The sequence below is a fragment of the Schistocerca piceifrons genome, chromosome 6 (genome assembly GCF_021461385.2).
Source record: "Schistocerca piceifrons isolate TAMUIC-IGC-003096 chromosome 6, iqSchPice1.1, whole genome shotgun sequence".
Lineage (NCBI taxonomy): Eukaryota > Metazoa > Arthropoda > Insecta > Orthoptera > Acrididae > Schistocerca > Schistocerca piceifrons.
Window position 1 is genome coordinate 333,922,828 of NC_060143.1, and position 26,316 is coordinate 333,949,143.

General features: G+C 39.1%; 1 protein-coding gene across 1 annotated transcript in view; it reads right to left on the reverse strand.

Annotated features, from left to right (window-relative positions):
• Positions 1-26,316, reverse strand: part of LOC124802675 (protein bark beetle) — a 193,596-nt gene that overhangs the window by 163,849 nt on the left and 3,431 nt on the right. Inside the window, exons 2-6 of the mRNA XM_047263603.1 lie at positions 20,154-20,362; positions 18,250-18,421; positions 10,160-10,320; positions 7,254-7,534; positions 2,993-3,245 (exon numbers count right to left, since the gene is read on the reverse strand). Coding sequence (XP_047119559.1) covers positions 2,993-3,245; positions 7,254-7,534; positions 10,160-10,320; positions 18,250-18,421; positions 20,154-20,289 — 1,003 coding nt within the window. The 5' untranslated portion in view covers positions 20,290-20,362. The remainder of the gene's footprint in view (positions 1-2,992; positions 3,246-7,253; positions 7,535-10,159; positions 10,321-18,249; positions 18,422-20,153; positions 20,363-26,316) is intronic.

The following is a 26,316-nucleotide window of genomic DNA, read 5'->3' on the forward strand; positions in this document are numbered from 1 at the left end:
AGTTACATAACACAGCCCAACTGAGTTTTAAGTAGTTGTAAAAGTATTAACTGTCAGACGAATTTTAGAAGTATTTCCTATTTTAGTGACAAAAATACATTTGTCAGAGTACGCTGATGGAAAAAAATCACAACACCAAACAATAATTAATCTACAGTAACGAAATTTTGAGAATGCATTTGTCTAGGTGACATATTTAAGCGATTAACACTGCAGGATCACAGATAAGCCACTGAAAATGTGAAATGCTGGTACATTAATAACCAGTGTACCTGCCAAAATGTTTAATGCAAGCATGTAAACATACAGGCCTTGTGTTGTACAGGTGCCAGACAACAGTTTGCAGGATGGAGTTCCATGCCTGTTGGACTCGGTCGGTCAATACAGGGACTGTTAATGCTGGCTGTGGATGACGTCGGAATTGTCATCTGATGACATCTCATATGTGGTCAATTGGAGACATATCTGGTGATTGAGCAGGCCAAGGCAACATGCCAATACTCTGTAGAACATGTTGGCCTACAACAGCGGTATGTGGGTTGACAGTTATCCTCTTGGAAAAGTTCCCCATGGAATGCTGTTCATGAATGGCAGCCCATCAGGCCGAATCCCCAGACTGATGTACAATTTGCAGTCAGGGTGCATGGGATAACCACGAGAATGTTCCACCTACCATACATAATCGCATCCCAGACAATAAGTCCAGGTGCAGGTCCAGTGTGTCTAGCACACAGACATGATGGTTGCAGGCCCTCAACTGGCCTCCTACTAACCAGCACAGGGCCACCACTGGCACTGAGGCAGAATCAGCTTTCATCAGAAAACACAATAGGCCTCCACCTTGCCCTCCAATGAGCTCTTGTTTGACAGCATTGAAGTCACAAACTGCAGTAGTTTTGGGTAAGTGAAATGCACGCTACTGGGTGTCTGGCTTGGAGCTGTCCTTGAAGTAACCGACTTGTAGCAGTTCGCTGTGTCACTGTGGTGCCAAATGCTCCTCAAATTGCTACTGCAGATGCAGTATGATCTGAAACACCATGGGCTTCCCTGTCAGCAGTGCCACATGACCGTCTGGAGCCCAGTCTTCTTGTGACCACAGATTCCCTTGACCACTGCTGCCAGCAATCATGTAGAGTGACTACATTCCTGCCAAGTCTTTCCGCAATATCACATAAGGAACATCCACCTTCTCATAGCTCTCTTACACAACCTTGTTCAAACTCAGTGAATTGCTGATAATGGAATCTTTGTTGCCTTAAAGGTATTCTTGACCAACATCAACTCACCACATTCAGTCTCAAAAGTAGCTAACACTCACGACAATTACAGCATGTATTTAAAGCAACCTGATTTGCATCCTCATAGAGACACTACTAGTGCCACTCTTATGCGACTGGCATGAAATCTGAATAGACATCACCTTCCAGATGTAGAAACACCCCTACCACTATCAACTTTAGTTTATCTCACACAACTACTTTTTGGTGCTGCAGTTCGTTTTTTCCGTCAGTGTATTAGCAACACAACATATGAATTCTATGCTGAAGAGTCCTACTGATCTGTACCAAATAAAGTAGCCGATAAAGCTCAAAAACTTGTACAAAAAATACATGACACATAGCCTTTAGCTGCATTTTACGAGGTGCGATAATTTTTGCAAGATGTGGCAACCCTGCAGGCTTGCGTAGGCACAATATCTTTGACCTTGGTCTATAAGTTGCTTCTAGTTCAAGCGGCACATCAATGCAACTGCTCAGTTGTGAGTTGTGCTGTAATAAGTTAACACGTGTTAGTGCCTCGCGTCACAGAAATGGAACTGCATACTATTGCGCATCGGCATGCCATTTCTTTTTGCGTTAAATTGGGTGAAAACGAGACGACAACTTACAGTAAGTTTCAGAAGACTTTTGGAGAGGAGGTTATGTAAAGAGCTCAAGTTTTTCCTTGGCATAAAATGTTTAGTGACGGCAGAACGAATGTTGAAGATGAAGACCGCAGTGGACGACAATCAACCTCACGGACGGATGTCAACTCGGCCAGGGTGCATGAACTCGTACGATCTGATTGAAGATTATCCATGAAAACGATTGCCGAAGAACTGAACATCAATCGAGAAACGGTTCGTCTAATAATAACTGAATATCTTGGTATGAGAAAGATTTGTGCAAAAATGGTCCCCAAAAGTCTCACACCACAACAGCAAGAAACACGGATAAATGTGGCAGCCGATCTGTTAAAGCAAACGGAAATCAATCCACAATTGCTGAGCCATGTTATCACTGGTGATGAAAGTTGGTTTTTTCAGTACGATCCAGAGACAAAACGCCAAAGTTCGCAATGGTGCTCAAAGGGATCACCCAGACCAAAAGAAGCTCGCATGTCAAAGTCAAAAGGGAAATGCATGCTTGTGTGCTTCTTTGATTCCAAGGGAATTGTTCATAAAGAGTGGGTGCCTCCTGGACAAACAGTTAACCAATATCACTACAAATAAATTTTAGAAAGACTTCGTAAAAGAGTTCTTTGTCTCTGTGCCAACACTGCTGATAATTGGATTCTGCATCACAATAATGTGCCATCCCATACTGCTCTGTCAGTACAGCAATTTTTAACCCCAAAACAAATTTCAGTACTACCACAGCCACCTTTTTCACCAGATATCGCTCTGCGCGACTTTTTTCTATTTCCAAGAGCCGAAATGGCGGTCAAGGGACACCATTTTCAAACAACACAAGATATCCAAAAAACTGTGATGAGGGTCTTGGAGGATATTACAGAAGATGAGTTCTAGAAATGTTACCATCTATGGCAGAAGTGTTGGAAAAAGTTGTGCAATCAGAAGGGAACTACTTTGAAGGAGACAACGGTAAATGTGACTAAAACAGTAAGCAACAATTTTTTTCACATAAGTCTCATTACTTTATTGTCGTACCTCGTATATGTAAATCTCCAAGAGCTAGCAAATTGTAAATACCATAATTTAACAACGTCATACCTCGCCCAGCAGTGACTCTCAGAAAGGCAACAGTAGGTACTGGATCACGTGTTGGAGCCCGAAATTGGACATACAAGCGATTACCAGTAGTGACTGTGCTCTGAGGTAGTGATCCTTGATACAACAAAGTATCAGCTAGCAGGTTGTCTCCCGAACCAGATCCATCTCGAAGGAAAATATGTGCTGCCCCACTCCCAGATGACACAGCAACCACTTCAGCAGTCAGCACATATCCCATCTTTGTGTAGAATGCCTGTTGGGCAGAGCAGTTTGTACAATAAATAAAGTTCAAAATAAACATAGAGTACAAAAGTAGAAGTACAAGAAAACAGCTACGAAATCTTTATTCATAACATAAATCCCATAAGTCATTACACACTGATCATCAACAGAATTTATCATTTGTCATAAGAACATAAAAATTACTGTAACTCATTTTCAGTTCTCTGTTTAGTATTTCAAGTTGCACATTCACAATAAGCAAACAGATATGTAACAAACATGCACTAGCTTCAAATTGCTGCCTAGCCGTCCTGATTTATGCTTTTTGAAGCTAAACTAAATCTCTGTAGAAAAATGTTTTCCACCATGGTTTCCATAAGAAGACACACATTCCTTGCTAGCTCTTTTAAAAGTTAACTAATCAATTACTAAACAGTCTCTGACAGTGAGACTGAGTGACAAATTAACTTGCAATATTATCAGTATTGGTGCAGCAGGTCTGACAAGACACACACTGAAAGAAAGAGATAGACAGAGAAGATGAAAATAATATACAAGAAAACTGGAAGCAAGGAAACATCAAAGCAAGTTTTATTAAAAAAAAAAAAGTCAAAGCCTAGATGGTAAAGCATACAAGGCCTAGCAGGTACCGGGCAATAAATCAGGTGCTTCTGCTTTTTTGGAATTGGAAATGATATTTATTGATCGTTGACAGAAGAAGACTACCTGATATATTTGTTTGTGGACAAGATTTATGGGATAGTTGTGGGAGATGAAGAGGTTGTTGCTATAGGTGTTGTTTGTCGCTATAGGTGTTGAGAGATTAGGATTGGAGCAGGTATGGAAAGCTAGTTGAAACCTGAATTTGATAGCTTTGAGACTTTTAGGAAAAATTTAACTGTATATCAAAAGAATAGACAAATGGTAAATGGAGGTAGTGTATTTGTTGCAGTAGACAAGAAATCAAATCCACCAAGATAGAAATTGAAGGTGCATGTGAGATTGTTTGAGCAAGACTCAGTATCAGGGGTGAGCATAAAATGACAACTGGATCATTCTATCACCCAACAGACTCATCTCCTGATGTAACTGAAAACTTTAGAGAAACCTCAGTTCACTAGTACATAAGTTTCTCAATCATACTGTAATCATCAGTGTAGATTTTAATCATCCAGCAATCAATTGGGAAAATTACAGTTTTGTTAGTGATGGGTGTGATAAGGCATCCTGTGGAACATTACTAAATGGCTTCTCTGAAAACTACCTAGGACAGATAGAAACACCATTCATGATGGAAATATATTGACCTAAGGGCAACAAATGGACTGACATATTTGAAGATGTCTACATTGAAACTAGTATCAGTGACGATGTTGTGGTTGTGGCAGCAATGATTACCAAAGTACAAAGGATAGCTAAAACAAGCAGGAAGATACATATTTTCAGTAAACTAAATGAAAAATCAGTAGTGTCATATCTCAATGAGGACCTTGAAACTTTTAGCACAGGGCAGGAGCAAGTACAGGAACTATGACTCAAGTTTAAAAGAACAACTGACCATGCACTGCATAGATTTGTACCCAATAAAACAATTAATAATGGGAGGGAACCACCATGGCATACAGTCACTGTACAGAAACTTCTAAAGAAACAAAGCATAGAGCTACAGATAGAGAGATGCTGAATGAAACACATTTAGCTGTCAAGAGAGTAATACATGAAGCCTTTAATTACCACTGCAGCAAAATATCATCAAATGATCTTTCAAAAAACCCAAAGAAATTCTGGTCACATGTAAAGGCTAATAGTGATGCCAAAGTTAGTGTCCAGTCCCTAGCAAATGAGACAGGAACTGAAACTGAGGGTAGCAAAGCAAAAGCTAAAATGCTTAAATCCATTTTCAAATGTTCCTTTACAAAGGAAAATCCAGGACAGGTGCCCCAGTTTAATTCTTGTACCCCTAAAAAGATGACCAAAATAAGTATTAGTGTCAGTGGTATCGAGATACAACTGAAATCGTTAAAATGGAACAAGCTCCAGAGCCCAATGAAATCCCTATCAGACTATATACTGAATCTTCAGCTGAGTTAGCCCCTCTTCTAACTATAACCTACTGTAGGTCCCTCACATAGGGATCATGAGGGTAAGATTACAATAATTACAGCAAACACAGAAGTATTTAGACAGTCATTCTTCCTGCACTTCATACATGAATGGAATGGGAAGAAACCCTAACAACTGGTAAAATGGGACACACCCTCTGCCATGCACTTCACGGTGTTTACAGAGTGTAGATGCAAATGTAGAAATGTTTGCCACTGACACCTAAGAATCTGCTCCAATAGTGTCAAAATATGATTCAGACGATTCAAGATAAACAATAAAGAATTTATTTTACTATGTGACAATATCTGCCTGCACAATATGTGTAGCATACATGTTGTAATATCTATATGAATAATATGTGTAGCATATAGCAATCTCTGTACTCCAACAAATGGAATTTCTGGCACATCTAGTGACTTTGGTTCACATGGTTCAAATGGCTCTGAGCACTATGGGACTTAACATCGGAGGTCATCAGTCCCCTATAACTTAGAACTACTTAAACCTAACTAACCTAAGGACATCACACACATCCATGCCCGAGGCAGGATTCGAACCTGCGACCGTATCAGTCGCGTGGTTCCGGACTGAAGCGCCTAGAACCGCTCGGCCACCGTGGCCGGCTCTAGGGACTTTCATTTGTTTCCAAAACTGAAAGAATACCAGGGAGAAAGACTTTTCCAAATGAAGATGGAGTTCAAGAAGGTATGATAAAGTGGTTGGTCACAAAACATATGTACATGGTGGTGATTATGTGCAAGGCTAACTAAATTAATGTGCTAAATATATACATAAAATTGATATAAACAAATTGCACTCCAGGAATATTTTAAGTTTCTTATTATTCAACTTTCTTAATAATTCTATAATCCTTCAAAATGCAATTTACACATTATTGTGGCAGACCAAGTACAGTCATTTTTATTGACTGCTGAATTAGACATCAAAATGACATTATTTTTCCACATAGTCTATGTCTATGTAAACAAGTCAATGTAAACAATGGTTGGGATGTCCTATCACTAGTTGAATTTCTTGATGAAAGAAATCTGCTCCTTGGTCACCCACAGAGCCATTTGAGAACCAATGTGTGAAAATCAGCATCACTGGAGAATCCCTTTCCCTCCAAATCTTTTTTCAGCTTGCCAAAAAGATTGAAATCACATGGCGCAAGATATGGACTGTATGGCAGATCAGCATCACCCACATCTATACGGCCTTCGTCAGAGAGTTGTCAACATTATATTTCGGCTGGATGCTACACTGCATTTCATCTATATACTGCCAGAATTTCACAGTGATTTTTTGTGAATTTAGATATTTTATACACAAGAATCATACTGTCCCACATATCTCAACTATGGAATATATTTCCAGTTGTCATGTCACTCTTGTTGCATAATGGTCTTAGCACACAGAGAAGAAGAAGAAGAAGAAGAAGAAGAAGAAGCTTTACTTACACTTGATGCTTTCAACAACTTGTCCAGCACTTCTCATGCATTCATGCTCTCAAAATAGTTATAAACTGTCAATAATAATAAATTCTGATGTCATGAAAAGTATTAAGGGGATTGTATACTAGCTGTTAATACCATTGCAGCCACAATGAGGAGGAGTAATGAGGTATTTCCTATCCAAAGAGCATCCAAAACAAACACGATACCAATATTTTTCTGCATAAAAGGTTACTTCAACAATAAGCTCATAGGTACTACCATACAGCTTTTCTGATGTTGTTTTAGTGACTTTTATTTTAGTTAGCGAATCACAATATGTCATAAAAAATTAAGGCTGTAAGAAACTGGCACTAGCAATATTTTACAAGGAAAAATTAAATTAATTCAGACAATCCTTAATTTTTTTATCTTACATAATGCTGTAATATAGGTAACTCAGATCAGATAAGGATCTACTGTTCCAGGACAAGCCTCACCTTGGAGCAGTCACGCTGACTGACAGAATTTTTTGGCTGTTCGAGGCGTACAAGAAGTGGGTATATCTGTGACGTAGTGGTGGACAAAGTGCAGAAGTCAAGTGCTACAGCGAGAGGGTCTGGCTGTGCCTGCAGCTGTGCCATAGCCTCTGCCTGCAGGCCAGGTCTGGGATCATGGCTGACGTAATGTACTCCGTCTCCTCCATTTTCTGATATGGTGCAGCTTTCCAGCAATACTTGACCACCACTGCCCGATGTCACATTTGCAAACAAACCGTAACCTGGGGAAGAGAAGATGATAAGAACAGTATTAAAACTGTGTTCTCAGATGTTTAGCCAGCAACATTTCTGTTAGAAATACACTGATAAGTGAAATGAAAAGGAGCCAAAATATTTTGCACATAGCAAAAGCGGAATATTTACACTCACAGTTTACATGAAAGTGCAAATACACAAATACATACACTGTTGTTAAAGAGACGTATGTTGTGCAACAGTAAATTTGACATCACGAGTACTAAAGAGAAACTTAAGAATATAATTTTCATGATTTTGGTACGCTCACAAGACATAATGAATTACCAGACAATGCTTTTTATTTCAATGAAAGTGTTCTCAATCAAGCCAACAACAAATATCCAGCTACATACGCTATGTCACCTTTCCACATTTACACAAGACAACTGGATATCAACCACAAACAGCAAAATATGAAGAAATCAAGAAACAATAAATCAGTTTCAACTCAGTGCAGTTAGTAACGAAATCCTTTTGACAAAATTATTACAAAAAGAGCAAAAATGTTCAATGACCAATGGAAGTCAAATGGAACCTGTTTAGGTAAAAAAACTTGATGTGTTTTGTTATAAAATCACACCAATATCCTGTCTGTAAGTTAAATGAATAAATCAATATGAGTTTTCAGAGTTGTAAAGTCCTTTTTGATACACCCGATATATGGCAATGAGAACAGTACAGTCCTAATTTAAAAGGAAGAAATAGGTGAACAATTCAACATTTGAATATGACTCAAGAAAGGAGATCCAATTTCACCAAAATTTACAGCAACTTTAGAACATGCCTACAGAAAACTACACTGGGAGAAGACAGGAATCATAATTGCTTTAAAGAAATTAAACCTGTGACTTGTAGAGAGCTCTTCACAGATAGCCAAAGTGATCTGCAGAATATGCTAGCAAGACTGAGTATTCATCAAAAACAGCAAGCATGACTGATAACCTGCAATAAGTACTGATACAGGTAAATATCATTCACCCTGATTATACAAAGTATATATCCTTGGAAAAGTTGAACAAGCAACAATCAGCAAGTGGAAATTGATATCTGACTAAGAGTAATAAGTACTGAAGCTTGAGGTTTCTTGTGGTGGGTGACCTATCAGTAAACATGAAAAGAAAAATTTTGAATTCATGTATCACCTCCACCCTCTATCAGTTCCTAGCCTCCAATACATAAACAGGAAAACATAATCAAACTGACACAGAGGGAACTGGAACTAAGTATGTTAATTACAACACAAAGAGATAAAGCCATAAATAAAGACTTAAGAAATATAGGACAAGTAAAAGATGCACTGACTCAAGCAAAAACACTAAAACTAAAATGGGTAGGAAATGTCATGAAAAGATCTGATGAGAGATGGAGCAAATCATCGACAGAATGATTGCCCCTAGAAAAAAAGGCACCAGGGGAAGACAGTGAAGAAGATGGCAAGGTCGAGCTGGGATCTTGTCCAACAACTGTGAGAGACAGATACCAATGGAAAAAGTTGAGAGAGCGTTTTGCTGAACAGTGAGAAGCTAACAGCTGACAAAAACAAGCAGAACAAACATAAGATTCAGGGCCAGGTCATCTACAGAAAAGAGTCATAAATGAGAGAGAGAGAGAGAGAGAGAGAGAGAGAGAGAGAGAGAGAGAGAGAGAGAGAGAGAGAGTGAGTGACAGCGAGAAGGGAAGAGGAGCAGAGAGGGGTGCAGATAGGGGGGGGGGGGGGGGGAGCAAAAGACAGAGTAGAGAGACTGAAAAACAGAGGTATAGAACAAACATCAATGCTGTGCATAGGAAGAAACTTCAATATGTACAGTACAATGAAGGATTACTGCAAAAACATTAACAAAATACAGTATCAGCTAGACGATTCTAGCTATGCGAATCACATAACTCCCTGGATAAGAAAGTGCTCAGTCACAACGCATTCCCCTTAATTTTGTATCATTACAGGATAAATTACGTGATTAAAATTCATAATTCCATCCCATACTCTGTGTTCAAGTTTGAAACGTTAGCAAAAGCACCTTACAGAATTGTTGCAAGAGGACCTTAGGCATTGCTTGGGATGCTGTTGCTGAAACTATGAAGTATTTCAACACAGTAAGTACTTGCTTATCATATGCATATGATGATGTCGACTGTTGTGGAAGACAAGCAGAGGACATTTATTGCCAAGGTGAAATACTGAGTGTACAGGTGCCAAGCAAGTCCTCACCACTGACACAATGGGTAAAACTGTACTCTGCCAAATGTGAAGACATTGCCCATCCAGTAGCTTATTTTTGCTGTCTTTCAACAGAATGTGGTATCATCAAGATGCTGTACCTTAAGTCTTCTGTTTGACACCATGGTCTTCTGTATTTAATTTTCCCCTGACAGCCATCACTGCCCCCAGAAACTGACGAGCAGTTATTTTAAAAAAATGTTTCAGGCTCTACAACATTAACAGTGTCACTATGACCTTAAGTGGCACATCTCATAAAATTGTTCTACTATTTTCTAGTATAGAAGTAAGATCAATCCCTAACCTGTCACAGTTCACATTTTGAATTATAAGTGTGCCTTTGCAGAAAATACCAGACTAGTTGTTTTTCCAAGCATAAATTGTGGCTCACCTTTGTTACCATGGAGTGTGCAGTTGTTGAGCTGCAGAGGAGCTTCCAGGCTTGTAGCGTTGATACCATCACGGGCTGAATAGAGGACAGCAACAGATGTCATATGTGGAGGGACACCATTCACAAAGAGTGCTGCACCACTAGGGCCCGCACCAGCATACCTAAATAGGGAATACGGCATTTTCATATACATATAAGCTGGTGAACTCTAATAGCTAAGCTTATGTTATAAAATTCATTTTTGCAATCATGTGTTACCATAACCATTGCCATAAAATTTAAAATGCACTGAATGGATTTTTCTGTCTAGCACCCAATAGTTCTATCTGTCCTCAAATCTGTCTCCTCTTTGTTGCTCTGTTCTATCAGCCATCAAATGTTTTGTCTTCCTGTAGACATTTCAAGAAGAGAGTTTGTAAGGAATGCAACTGCCAAGTATTATATTATCTGTTTATGACACTTAATATTGTTTGAAATGACAAAACATTTCATAATTTCCACTTTTAAATCATAACCTGAAATCATAATGTTAATTCTGTATATGTCAAGTGCAATGTGCAAAGTGAAAGTTAGGTTACGATATTGACTTTTGGAATACAAATACAGATAGTAATCCTTTGTACTTTAAAAATTGGATCTATATACTAAGCAAATGAAAAACTGACCCAGGAGAAAGATGCTTTAAATAAGCACACAAGGAAGCATCTCAGTTATTAATCTCATAAACAATGATAAACCAAAAATTCACTGCGTATTGAACTCGTTGGGTGACAGAGCAAAATGTTCCTGATCTGTGAGTTGGAGGTTCCCAGTTTAACTCTTGTACTTAGCAATATTCTTTTTCAATTATTTAAGTGAGTGTTAACCACTAAACACTTAAAATTTAAAAAGAAATAAGCAACTACATTTCTCTCTGAACTCCATGTTCTCTAAAAGTTGTGAATATACACATCGCTTACACAATTTCGTATTTTTTGTGTTGGTATTTGAAAACTGATCCTAAGCTGAATTTTCCAGACCACATCTTCTCTTGTGAATGTCACAGAAATGATTGTCTGGAACTACATTATTTATATAGGCTGTTGGAACTGTGAAGAAATGGAATATGTCAAGCAGTTGTACTCTACAATCCATTATAATTTCATGTTTTGCTGTTATTACCTCCTGTCTTACACCACTCATTAGGGTATCCCATAAGAATACTGACAATGCTTAGTATGTTATGTGAGAGGCAAACTGATTGGTTTTCAAGAAGGACACAATGTCCCAAAATGTACAGCTTAGGCACTGGGGGGCGTCAAAGTCTGACGTCAATAAACCCAGCGTGAGTAGTAGCACACTGCGCTTTCTACATTACAAACAGACTTCAAAACTCCTACATTAATGTACAGCCCACGTCATTGGTGCTGAGGTTCACATACAGTTGCAGTTGTCTTTGAATTATTTCAGTCATTCCCTGGACTCGAGCTATAAGGTCCTCTGCTGACATTACATGTGTGTCATATGCCACATTCTTCACATTAACCCACACAAAACAGTCAAGAGGTATCATATCAGGTGACTGTGCTGGCAATGGGACTAGTCCACACTTACCAATCCAACAACTGGGATACACAATGCTGAGATGATTCCACACATCGACATCAAAGTGTGCCAGAGCTCCATTGTGTTGCAGCCACATGTCCATCCAAACGTTTTGTGACACAACATCTAACAGGGTATGCAAAACATCTCTAATAAATGTGAGGTGGATCAGTCCTGTTAGTCTGTTTGGCAGTAGATATGGCCCAATGATGTGGTCACCAATTATCCCAGCACAGATGTTAACACCGTCCCTGTGTTGGTGATTTTGAATCACCTGCACACGCAGATTTTCACCCAGTCAAACATGCATGCTGTGCAAGTTCAATACACCATCTTTAGTAAACATGCATTCGTACATCAGTGCAAACTGTGCTCAACATGGCTAGCCCTCCTCCTGTAACACCTGGACTTTCTGCAGATGCCGTGGATGGACAACACACCACACGACACTTCTACCCGTGTGCAGCATCTGTGTCTCGAGCTGAGTAGTGGTGGCTGGGTCCTCTCTGAACACTGTCAGCACATCCACCTCCAACTGTAGTGTTTGAGCCAAGCTTGGATTACCCACATCACATTTTGGCACCTACCACAGGATAAACAGTAGACTGGGGATACTATTCACAAGTACCAAGCACAAAGTGCTACTACTTTACTGTACAATGTACATACATCAGGCAACATATGTACAACTTACTTGATTCTCTGAGGGGTCTCTCACGACTGCAAACATGGAATTATGTGGGGTACATCTGTTTGGAAACTGTTCTGCATAAAATCTTGCAGCAGCTCTCCCGTTGCAATCTGCTTTGGCACTTGCAAGCACAAAGTCAGTCATTTCCACAGCTGTATACTGGTACATGTCGCACTGCTGTCAACAACATTACTGTTCTGACAGGCCACACAAGATCAGCAGTAAGATGAACACAATGGTTGTGGAGGAATGCAGCACATGAGCAGGAATGTCATTAGGCTCAAGTCATCTATCTGCAGTACACAGATGGCTAAAGGGTTGCATACCTTTTGTATTCAGACACCAAAACAAATCAGAAGAAACCATCACAACTATTTGTTCTCAGACTTTGACGCCTCCAGCACCCAAACCATACATTTCCAGGTATGGGTTCCTTCTTAAAAACCTATCAGTTTGCCATACTAAGTGCTTTTTACACCTTGTTTATGCTATAGCTAAAGGAAGTGTGCCAGACTGTTATCTATCTTGCTTCACAGCTGCCACAGTGCTGCCTCCCTATTGAATTCCATCTCTTTGATGCAAACCTATTATTTGGACATGTTTCTTCCTTCACCATAAACTAAGCATGAGAGAGAAGTGGAACACTTGTTAAGGCAGCAGACATTTGTGGAACAAGTTTCAAAATACCATTCAGCCATCAAGATTTAGATTGCGTACGATCTCTAAATACTTTTAGTGCAATTCTTCTTCAACAAACCAACTGCAGGTTCCCCCTCCCTGTCCATCTTACTTAATGTTCCATCTCCAATGACATCACTATCAACAAAATATGCAACTCCAACATTTTAGCTGTTTTCCCTTAAAGGGTATGTTATTATTGATTTGTATTTTTATATTTATTTTTTGTGTGGTTTGATGGATCAGTGGATAAATGTCAGACTACAAGTCCAAACATTTATCCTCAGTCAGTCCCAGGATTTTTTTTTTCTATCACTTGCTACTTGTTTCACTCTCCAATTTCACTTATACACTCCTGGAAATTGAAATAAGAACACCGTGAATTCATTGTCCCAGGAAGGGGAAACTTTATTGACACATTCCTGGGGTCAGATACATCACATGATCACACTGACAGAACCACAGGCACATAGACATAGACAACAGAGCATGCACAATGTCGGCACTAGTACAGTGTATATCCACCTTTCGCAGCAATGCAGGTTGCTATTCTCCCATGGAGACGATCGTAGAGATGCTGGATGTAGTCCTGTGGAACGGCTTGCCATGCCATTTCCACCTGGCGCCTCAGTTGGACCAGCATTCGTGCTGGACATGCAGACCGCGTGAGACGACGCTTCATCCAGTCCCAAACATGCTCAATGGGGGACAGATCCGGAGATCTTGCTGGCCAGGGTAGTTGACTTACACCTTCTAGAGCACGTTGGGTGGCACGGGATACATGCGGACGTGCATTGTCCTGTTGGAACAGCACGTTCCCTTGCCGGTCTAGGAATGGTAGAACGATGGGTTCGATGACGGTTTGGATGTACCGTGCACTATTCAGTGTCCCCTCGACGATCACTAGTGGTGTACGGCCAGTGTAGGAGATCGCTCCCCACACCATGATGCCGGGTGTTGGCCCTGTGTGCCTCGGTCGTATGCAGTCCTGATTGTGGCGCTCACCTGCACGGCGCCAAACACACATACGACCATCATTGGCACCAAGGCAGAAGCGACTCTCATCGCTGAAGACGACACGTCTCCATTCGTCCCTCCATTCACGCCTGTCGCGACACCACTGGAGGCGGGCTGCACGATGTTGGGGCGTGAGCGGAAGACGGCCTAACGGTGTGCGGGACCGTAGCCCAGCTTCATGGAGACGGTTGTGAATGGTCCTCGCCGATACCCCAGGAGCAACAGTGTCCCTAATTTGCTGGGAAGTGGCGGTGCGGTCCCCTACGGCACTGCGTAGGATCCTACGGTCTTGGCATGCATCCGTGCGTCGCTGCGGTCCGGTCCTAGGTCGACGGGCACGTGCACCTTCCGCCGACCACTGGCGACAACATCGATGTACTGTGGAGACCTCACGCCCCACGTGTTGAGCAATTCGGCGGTACGTCCACCTGGCCTCCCGCATGCGCACTATACGCCCTCGCTCAAAGTCCGTCAACTGCACATACGGTTCACGTCCACGCTGTCGCGGCATGCTACCAGTGTTAAAGACTGCGATGGAGCTCCGTATGCCATGGCAAACTGGCTGACACTGACGGCGGCGGTGCACAAATGCTGCGCAGCTAGCGCCATTCGATGGCCAACACCGCGGTTCCTGGTGTGTCCGCTGTGCCGTGCGTGTGATCATTGCTTGTACAGCCCTCTCGCAGTGTCCGGAGCAAGTATGGTGGGTCTGACACACCGGTGTCAATGTGTTCTTTTTTCCATTTCCAGGAGTGTATATAAAAAAGAAGGGAAGTTTCAAGCTGCACAGTGATTTACATTTAAATCTACTCTCTGCAAACCACCAAGAAATTACTCTATAACTGGCTACATAAGTTGGTTCAAAGGTCGGAAGAAGGCAAGTTATACCACCTTGAATTGGGCCACACATAGTAAAACATGAGACATCGATTGTTCAGTTATGGAGGTGGACTAGTACTCAGTCCCTATACAAAATATCCAAATACAGTTAAGAAAACCAGGAAGACAAGGAGAAAATCATCAATTTTATCGAAAACTAATACTAAGACTTGAGTAATGTGAATTGATACTCGGAATAAAGCATTTTGTACCTTAAGTGCCTTTTCACAATTAATAATTACCTGGGTCCTCTTCCCAGCAGGCAAGCTGATAAAGGAGTTAAGATATTTTCACAGTGAAGTTACATTTTCCTAATGGCATTTCTCTTTTGTCACAAATTATTCATCAACAAATGGTCATGGACATGATATGGGCATTGATAACTGCACTGAAGAATTTATACAATAAGAAGATGTTACCTTAAGAATTACACATTACATTCAGTTTTACTTTAAAAAGAATACACTAGGTTTAGGATACTACGCTAGTACGATTTTTCTACCTCACAAACACAGTTGTTGATTAATGTGTTTTGTAGGTACTTCTTAAAGGAATTGTATGGTTGATCTCTTACTGCCACAGGTAGTTTATTATGCAAGTATACCTAAAACTATTTTCAGACTTACTCAATCAAGTATATTCTAAATAATGTTATTTATTTTAATTGATCTGTAATTGTGGATAGAATATCTGTATATTAAAGTCTCTAGCTGCTTTTTCATTAGGTGAAGACAGGCTTTTGAAACAGAAGGAAGATACAGTTAATATTTTCAGTCTTTGAAATGTGTGTTCAGAGTGATTCCCCATTCATCAAAGCCCATGGATCAGCAATTAATTTTAAGATTTAGAAAGTTTTACACTAATGTACTTTTTAGAGGTGTTGTAGAGTAAACTTTTACAGAGAATTAACAATCAGTGGCTTTACTTCACTGATGAAGATGAACAAATTACTTACAGAATCATAAACTGATTCGGTGGAAACGGTTTCTAGAAGTTGATGGAGTATAGACTTTGCAGGTGCTGACAACAAATATTCTAAAGTAGTTACAAGAGGATAAATGTGAAAGGAATGTTTTCAGATGAAGTAGAAAGAAAAGAAGATATTCCTCCTTCTTTATTCTGTGCAAACAAGTAGAAATGCAAAGTTTCATAGAATGATATCATCCCAATACAGTAGTAGCAAGCCACTGCAAAATAATTATGAATGATTTGCCGTGTGTCACTTTAGAAATAATTTCAATCACAAAAAATGTGGGAGAAGAAAAAAAAGTTGGGCTACTTTTAAGTGAAACACCAGCTCAGTTGTGCCAAGAGGCAGTAAAAGGGTAAAGAAGCCCCTTCCAAACAATAGTTCACTTCACCTCCTCCTTCCACTCCCAATAAAACATGCACACCATCACCATCATTATCAATGCCTTTCACTTAGAAATGGTGATGACTGTCCTACATTGTTGGTTACAAATGCAATCTCTGTTGAGTGGAGAGGACAATTGTTGAAGCAAAATCTCTTCTACAATATTGGCATTTGCTGGTTGTCCTGCTAAAGTCACGGCAAAAATACCTGAATTTAACCTGCTTTTTTTGTTGTGATTATATTTATTCTTGGATTAAATAGTTTCCACAGACTTCACATTAACAACATACACACATAATACTGCTGTAAAAATTTAGATAATTAATAGTATCACAGTAGGACCTTGACAATCCAGCATGCTTGGGGACCTGTCAGTTACAATCAAATATGCTGTGATCATGGGAATGCATGTTTGTGTGTCTTTGTGATTGATTGTGTGAATCTGTGTACTAATGCTACAAAAAGAGCTAGTACTTGAAAGCTTGTGTGAATGCTGTTTTCTGTTGTGTGTTTCTGTGGTCCATACATTGATCTGCTATACATGAGTGGCTGTCTCTCCCTTATTTTCCGATTTAGAAAACCATCTTTAAAAAGGAATATAAGCAAAATCTATAGTTTTAATGTACAAAAGCAAGTAACGGTTATTTGTTAAACACAACAGGAGAGATAACAGTATAAAAAAATCAAAAGTATTTATTGCTTTTCTGTAAAAACAAAACTGAATGCCGTACTGCTGTATTACATCAGTTTAAGGATCAAAGTTTTAGTAAAGTTCAATATACATAAATAATTTTTTGTACAGCAGTTCCACAACAAAATATGCATCACTGACTTGGAACGATCAGGGTGTGAAATATGTTGGATCGGTATCATCACTGATGGTTTAGCTGAAATTTTCTTTCTCAGGAAGCCTCCAGAAATGCTAACTTGTTTCTTAGATTCAATTCTTTTCTGACAAAAATTATTTTGTGTGATGGGTACTCTCAATAAATTTCAAAAAATTGTTTAAGGCTTCTGAAGCCTCAGCCCAAGAGATGTGAACTGTAGGTGTTTCTCCTTCATCACTCTCAGTAACTGTGGGTTACAAACACTTTGTAGTATCACATCAGTCAGTTCTTTTTCGACAGCTAAAGTTGTGTCAATGTCGATCCTTTCATCAACTTCTTCTGCTGAAAATGCACTTAGTTCCTTAGTGTATGCAGAATTTATCACTCTTGTAATTACACAGCAATCATATGTTGACTCATCATCATTTACACTATTTCCGATCTCATCTTCTTTGACCAGTTTAGGCCACAGGTTTCTCCAGACCCTGTGCAATATTGTATTTTTCACATAGATCAAAGTAACCGTACCCATGAAAACATGGTCTGCAATGTTAAAACTGCTGAATATTGATACAGTACAATGTCTTTAATAAAAACTGCTCAGTACTGATGCAAATATAAGTACTACATATTTAGATCTAGTGAATGAAGAATCGTTGATACTAGTTCAAAGCTAACAATACAACTGACGTATCTTGAAGAGAATATAATTACTCAGTGAGACATAAATTTGCTACCAATGAAGCACAAAACCAAATGGTTCCAATGTTCTCGAAGATGTCCTACTATACTGGCAACACCACTGAGCTAAAAATACGGAAAATTTTCTGAAATGTGTCAGACTACCAGGTCTGCTGGATTATTGGGTGCCAGACTATCACGGTCTTATTGTAATTCACTTTACAACAATTCTTAGTGGAAAATCAGGCTCTCTCTACAAGCATTTCAATTTACAAATGATCTTCAAAAGCAAATAAAGTGCATAAACTGAGATTTGGCTTCACCTGTTTAACCCTATCACCCACAAAATTCATGACACGATACATTTATGCATACAAACCTGATATCAACATATGACAGCTGTGACGAAGATCGCATTACATATAATGTATTCTCCTGGGTGAGTACTCTTGAGGCAAGGGCATATTCAAAGTGCAGGCCTTCCCAATGTTGTGTTACTACAGCTGGGTCAAGCACTGGTGAACAGCTTATTGCTAGGTCTGGATGAAAATCTGAAAATAATGTCAAACTGATATTATCAATCTATCAAGCCATGAATTAAGTCAAGTGAAATTGTAGATTTACATACTAAAAAATCTCGTAGTGCATATTTTCCTTCGATTAATATGCTTTTCTTGTTGCTGCCTTCTGAGAACTCTTAGGAACATTTATGAACCACTAGGACTCTTCATAACCATATAAGCTAATGCAATAATGAATGTGAGAATAAATATTACATTTTTAACTATGAAAAAGTTTACTGAGACATTTGCAACAGATTGCAAGCCATTCCTATACGACTTTTTCAACATTTTTACAAAGCTAGTTTCCGGTATTTGTGTACATACCGAGTCACACATGAACCCTAAAGTGATAAATGGCTTGTCTGAATTTTTTATCCAGCATTATCTGCAGCACCATCCCTCGCATACAGTGGTAAACTGCGAGAAGTCTTTCTCTATGCTCTTTCTCTATCAACTGCATACTTCCGTGCTTGCTAAGTGCATAGCCAGTGTCTCTATTGAAGTTGTTTTCATGTAGTCTAATTTCAACTGCTTCCCTCATCATACGGTTTCTTTAGTTTTCTGGGTGTCCAGAAGACATGCTGAATTCCTTGCAGATTTAGGGCTCTACCTATCTTACTAGTTGTTCTACTGAACAATGGAAATCGTGTTGCTGAGAAAATAATTATTGCAGTCTACAATTAAGTAATGTGAACATATCACACACTTGAAAAGTATGGATTAAAACATACAGAGATTCATTCTCTCTTAACAGCTCCCATACACTACATGAGGCACCACATAATGCCAAAAAAAGTTAGTGACTTGGTTCCAATCAGAAGAAAAAGTATCAATGGTCAGCCACTTCTGTGGACAAATCAGTTTCCACATTGTACACATTTGGCCATATATATTAGTCTTGACACACTGTGGCACAGTCTCCATGCTGGAAGGAATGAACAAGGAAAAGCCTGACACAAGTTAAAGCTCTAGGTAGCACAACAGATAGTACACTGCCTGCAAAAGTCAGGCATCCATATTCTAGTCTCAGGCCAGAGCAGAGTATCAACCTGACACATATAATCAGCATAAAGATTGTTTCAAACAAGAGTAAAAGGATTAAATATCAGTAACAACCCAGAGTCCAATGAGAAATCACAATGCATGTTGCATTTATTTTCTTGGAGATGCTAGTCCCATATCATCATGTCAGAGATTCCATTGGTGTTCTAAAGGAATAGAGAGTTGTTTGTGGAAAGCTGAAGGTTTGAATCAGTCCCTAAGGTGTAGCTGGGTTGTGCAGTTAGAAGCACACTGCCTGCAAAAAGTAAACACCGGCTATGAGCCCAGTCGGGAATGCAATTTTGGGCTATCTTATCAAAAACAGACATACAGAAATAAATGTGGCTGCATACAAGTATAAAAATTATTACTTAGAAACAGCAAATAACCAGAATGAAATTTTCATGGTTTGTTTAAATGTCATCATAATCATTTTTATATTCGAAAAGTCCATCTTCATTTGGCTATTCCATGTTCTTCACTTTTTATTTATTTATTTATTTTTTTTTTTTACTCCTCTTGGGGTTAATGAATTATATGATATCACTGATATTTACCAGCATAAGTTCTATAATTCCTCATTACCAGGGACATTCTGTTCAAAGGCATTAATACCATTTCTAAAGTGCCATATTGGTAGTGAGTCCTAAATTAATTTCAAACACTAGTACGCACTCACCACACGTTCCAGCACCAATGCGCCGCTGTGCCCAGCCCGCACAGTCTTGCAGCTGTGTTTCAGTGCCTGAGCACATAGGCTGCTCGAGTAACATCCTCGGTCTAGGACCCAGCAGCCAGCTTGGCTCTGCTTCCATCCATCTCCACCAAGCACCTCCGTCATTAAATCCCAGTTGCCGACATGCAACTGATACATCTGCCGCTGTCCAGCTAATTAGAAAACAGACGGTCATTTTAATTATACCACAAATCAAAAGATGAGTTGCAAATGAAAAGTGAGAGACTGCACACCTACATGTGTCATCTGAAGCCTCTGATTTAAACATTACACAAGTAGAATTTTTAGAATCATCAGTAAACTTTTCCAGGTATGTAGCCAAGTTATCATGTAATTATATCGATCGATATTTTGGCCACTACTGCAAATGGTTTTCATAAAGGTTAATGTGCCAGTGCCATTAGACCTTATGCTGGTGAGGCAGCTAAGACAAGATACCCCAAATATTTCAAGAATTAGGAAATATATCAAACTGTAGTAGACAATGTGCCAATTTCTTTTTATTTTTCTGTTTTTGATGTTGTACTAGTCTTCAAACTGGACTTCAGTGGCATAATGTGAGTGGAACTTGATCAAACAGTAACAAGATGACAGCACCACAACCCGCCAAGCAGAGAAGAGGGAAATGCAGGTGAACACATAACTCAGATTCAGTTTGTGTGTTCACTTGTGTGCCTGATATGCTTCAGTCTGTATTCTGTGACCTGCACGTGAAACTATCCACATTTTCACACCGTGTATAAGAGTTGACAAACTCGAAATGTTTTTTTTTGTTTATGATGGATGTTACGAAATTATTAGAGCAGCAACACAGTTCTATGCTGAAAGTAACACTGTTGGGCCAAGCCTTCAGTCTTTGCAAATATTATTAAAAAAAATGATGAAACTAGAAGTGTGAAGAACAAAATACGCTAGCAAAAAAGAACAGCAACAGTTGCAGACAGGCACAATGAAAAAGACTGTTACACATTTAGCTTTCAGCCAAAGCAATCTTCAGAAAAAGAAACACACACATTCATTCACACAAGCAAGCACACCTCATGACCATATAACTACTGTTTCCCGCATCTCAGACCAGTCCAAATTGTAGTGCCTCGAGAATTTCAGGGTAGAGGCACTCAGTCTTCCACCATCTCGAACACTCAATATTTTAAGTATGAGTATGGGAGAGTGGAGATGCGTCTACCACACAACCGGTTTTTATGTGTGCAGGATGGACATGTATCAGGAGAATACTGCAACCGTGGTGGTTGATCGGAACAGACAAGTGTTTGCCGCTCATGCCATAGAAGCTGTATGTGACATACAAGGAGCAAGCATGCATTATTCTTTGACGGTGTAATGATTGTAATTGTTATGAACAAATTAAATACAATTTGACTAGGACTCTTAATTTAGGTGTTAGACTTACTAAAAGCAAGAATTGTCTTTGAATTTCTGGGGATTATTAAACTCACCACATTGTAAATATACTTAATTGTATGACAGTTACAAATTGTAAATACACTTAATTGTATCTGATGGTTAAAGACGCAATTGACGTGGAAGAATTTGTATACTTATGTACGACTTGTGGAAACAGAAATATACCAGAACTGAAACGAAAGTATTAAGAGGGTACCTAGTTATTTCAAGAGCCGAGAGAGAGAGAGAGAGAGAGAGAGAGAGAGAGAGAGAGAGAGAGTTTTTTTAAATCCCTCTAACCAGCATTATTTCTTCGGAGAAGAAGTTGTGGAGATCGATGCAGGCGTGTATCCAGAGAAGAGGATCGGCTAAACGTTTCAAGTAAGTAATAAGAGAAAAGGAAAGTGCGCAATCCTGTTTTGCACCACTTCTCTTGTCGCCAAACCATTAGAAATTGCCAGAGACTGCATTATTTATCAATGGAACATTTTAGCATCATTACACACAATCTATGCATTATGACATGGCAGCTTGAATGTGTGAGTGAAATCAGCCAAAGAAGTGTTCTACAGATACTACAGTCCAATGCATTTCACTCAATCAACAGCTTCATGGCAACTACTTTCAAAATCAGTTACTGATACTTGAGTCCCATCAATTAAACATGGAGCAATGATGTGATGTTTGAAAAGCCTGCACCACTTGCTTATGGGTCAAGATTGTTGTTTATTGTCTTCTCTCAGCCAGCAAAGATTGACTTGTCAAAAAATGAAAACTCCAGGTTGGGATATCAACAATATAAGGAAAAGGATAGATTGCTACTCATCTTAAAGATGACATGCTGAGTTGCAGACAGGCACAATGAAAATATTGCTACACATTTAGCTTTCAATGAGTCTTCTTCAGAAAAGGAAACGCACACACATTCACTCACACAAGTAAACACACCTAATGCACACACAAATGCAGTCTCCAGCGCTCGGACTGGTCTGAGCTGCCAGAAACAGTAGTCATGTGGTCATGAGGAGTGCTTGCTTGTGTGAATGAATGTATATGTTTGTGTGTGTGTGTGTGTGTGTGTGTGTGTGTGTGTGTGTGTTTCCTTTTCTGAAGAAGGCTTTGGCTGAAAGCTAAATGTGTGACAGTCTTTTTTATTGTGCATGTCTGCAGCTCATTGTGTCATCTTTATGGTGAGTATCAGTCTATCCTTTTCTTTATATTGTAAAGACTGATTTGTCAGTGCTTTGAAAATGATATTTCGTCTGTGACAGAATCTTGCTTAGAAATGTAGCATAACTTTGCACATTCTGTAGACGACATTCAAAGACTTTTAATTAGAATAAATAATTCATTTATTTAAATAAATAAATTAAAGTCTTTGAATGTTGTCTACAAAACCTGCAAAGTTATGTGGTATTACTACATAGGATTTTGTTTGCAGATGAAATATCATTTACAAACTATGGAAAAATGAACCTTCACAACATGCAGTACAGGTCAGCTGAAAATCTACACTGATTGGGAGAAATCAATAAGCAATTGCTTTGGTCTGTATGGTGTGTCTTTTGAAGAACTGCATCATTGCTCCCTGTTTTTACTAGCAGGAATCAATCATCTGCAGTTCCATTCACATCACACGTTCATATGCAAATATGGCTACATGCTGATGAACTAATTTCTTTTAAATATCAGTCCAAGTTACTAGTTTGCTGCTCACTACCTTTAACACATTACAAAAATAAAAATTCTTCAACAGTACAGAAGGAGTAGTTACGGAGAAACATTTTCAGTTGGTTTTCAAATTTAACTTTGCTATCTGTTGGTCATTTTATATCACTGGGTAAGTGATAAAAAATTTTGGTAGCAACATTGGGCACCCATTTTTGTGCTCTATACATACATAAGGTGGAGTAAGAATGCCTTTTTCTTGTGGTATTGTCATTGTGTGCATCATTGTTCATTTTGAATTACAATGGATTATTCACAAGACTTCATAAGGGAATAAAATATATAATGTGAGGCAGTAGGTATAATGACAAACTTCTTAAACAGATGTCTACAAGATGACTGTGACGAGCCAACATATTATTCCTACATCATGTTTTTAACAACGAACATTTCTTTCTTAGAGAGGAGTTACCCCAAAACATTACTCTATATAACATTAAAATACAGAAAATATGCCAACATATTGATTTGTCTTGCCCAAGATTTGCAATGATTTGAAGTGAAAATGTGGCTGGACTAAGTTCTTTCCTTTTTTTATTTAAGGAGTTCCCAAATGAGTTTTTTCCATTTTCAATTCTCATCAATATGGAGACCTAAAAATTTTGCATTTTAAATTCTCATCAATATGGAATACAAACGTCTCAAAAATGATATCGACAGGAAGTGCAAAATGGCTAAGCAGGGATGGCTAGAGGACAAGGATGTAGAGGCTTATCTCACTAGGGGTAAGATAGATACTGCCTACATGAAAATTAAAGAGACCTTTGGAAAAAAGAGAACCACTTGTATGAACATCAAGAGCTCAGATGGAAACCCAGTTCTAAGCAAAGAAGGGAAAGCAGAAAGGTGGAAGGGGTATATAGAGGGTCTATACAAGGGCGATGTACTTGAGGACAATATTATGGAAATGGAAGAGGATGTAGATGAAGATGAAATGGGAGATATGATACTGCGCAAAGAGTTTGACAGAGCACTGAAAGACCTGAGTCGAAACAAGGCCCCTGGAGTAGACAACATTCCATTAGAACTACTGACAGCCTCGGGAGGGCCAGCCCTGACAAAACTCTACCATCTGGTGAGCAAGATGTATGAGACAGGTGAAATACCATCAGACTTCAAGAAGAATATAATAATTCCAATCCCAAAGAAAGCAGGTGTTGACAGATGTGAAAATTACCGAACAATCAGTTTAATAAGCCACAGCTGCAAAATACTAACACGAATTCTTTACAGACGAATGGAAAAACTGATAGAAGCCGACCTTGGAGAAGAACTGTTGGAACACGTGATGCAATACTGACCCTACAACTTATCGTAGAAGAAAGATTAAGGAAAGGCAAACCTATGTTTCTAGCATTTGTGGACTTGAAGAAAGCTATTGATAATGTTGATTGGAATACTCTCTTTCAAATTCTGAAGGTGGCAGGGGTAAAATACAGGGAGCGAAAGGCTATTTACAATTTGTACAGAAAGCAGATGACAGTTATAAGAGTCGAGGGGCATGAAAGGGAAGCAATGGTTGGGAAGGGAGTGAGACAGGGTTGTAGCCTATCCCTGATGTTATTCAATCTGTATATTGAGCAAGCAATAAAGGAAACAAGAGAAAAGTTTGGAGTACATATTAAAATCCATGGAGAAGAAATAAAAACTTTGAGGTTCGCTGATGACATTGTAATTCTGTCAGAGACAGCAAAGGACTTGGAAGAGCAGTTGAACGAAATGGGCAGTGTCTTGAAAGGAGGGTATAAGATGAACATCAACAAAAGCAAAACAAGGATAATGGAATGTAGTCGAATTAAGTCGGGTGATGCTGAGGGAATTAGACTAGAAAATGAGACACTTAAAGTAGTAAAGGAGTTTTACTATTTGGTGAGCAAAATAACTGATGATGGTCGAAGTAGAGAGGATATAAAATGTAGACTGGCAATCGCAAGGAAAGCGTTATTGAAGACGAAAAATTTGTTAACATTGAGTATAGATTTCAATGTCAGGAAGTCATTTCTGAAAGTATTTGTATGGAGTGTAGCCATGTATGGAAGTGAAACGTGGACGTGTAGCACAACTTGACTAGAAGAAGGGATCGGTTGGTAGGACATGTTCTGAGACATCGAGGGATCACCAATTTAGTATTGGAGGGCAGCGTGGAGGGTAAAAATCGTAGAGGGAGACCAAGAAATGAATACACTAAGCAGATTCAGAAGGATGTAGGCTGCAGTAGGTACTGGGAGATGAAGAAGCTTGCACAGGATAGAGTAGCATGGAGAGCTGCATCAAACCAGTCTCAGGACTGAAGACCACAACAACTACAACAACAGTGGACACCTAAAAACTTTTGATGTTTCCACGCTAGTTATTGTTTCCTCACCATGTGTTACATTTGTCATTGTTGTTGTACCTCTAGATGTGCAGAACTGAATATGTTGTGTCATTCTGAAATTGAGAGTGAGACCACTGGAGATCAAACACGGGGACTTCCATAACAATAATCAATCATACTAACCTTTCAGCCATGGAGGTGGTCTTAATTGTCAAAATTAAAGCAACTCTCATATCTTGGATACTTTGAATCTCATCATTATTTGATGTACGGTAGAAGACCTATATACTGTGATCCGATATACCGCAGATTTGGATATAATGTGGTATAAAGTACATCCCCAAAATAAAATATCATTTATGAATGATTTTTGCACTGTCAGTATATTTTATAAACTTGAAAAAGAACTTATTACATTCTGCCTTTCTACAGTGTAATGTACTGCTGCAACCTCCAAGATTCCTAAACAGTAACCAAAATAGATGGATTTAATTAAATTCAACACTTGGTTGTCTTATCATCATATCAGGATGGTGGAAGCTTCGATGCATATCTCATGGTTATCATTGTGACACAATCAATAAAGGGTCCATGCAACAGTGCTTCACAACAGTTGAAATGAGCACAACCATCACGTGGCTGATACACTACTCATTC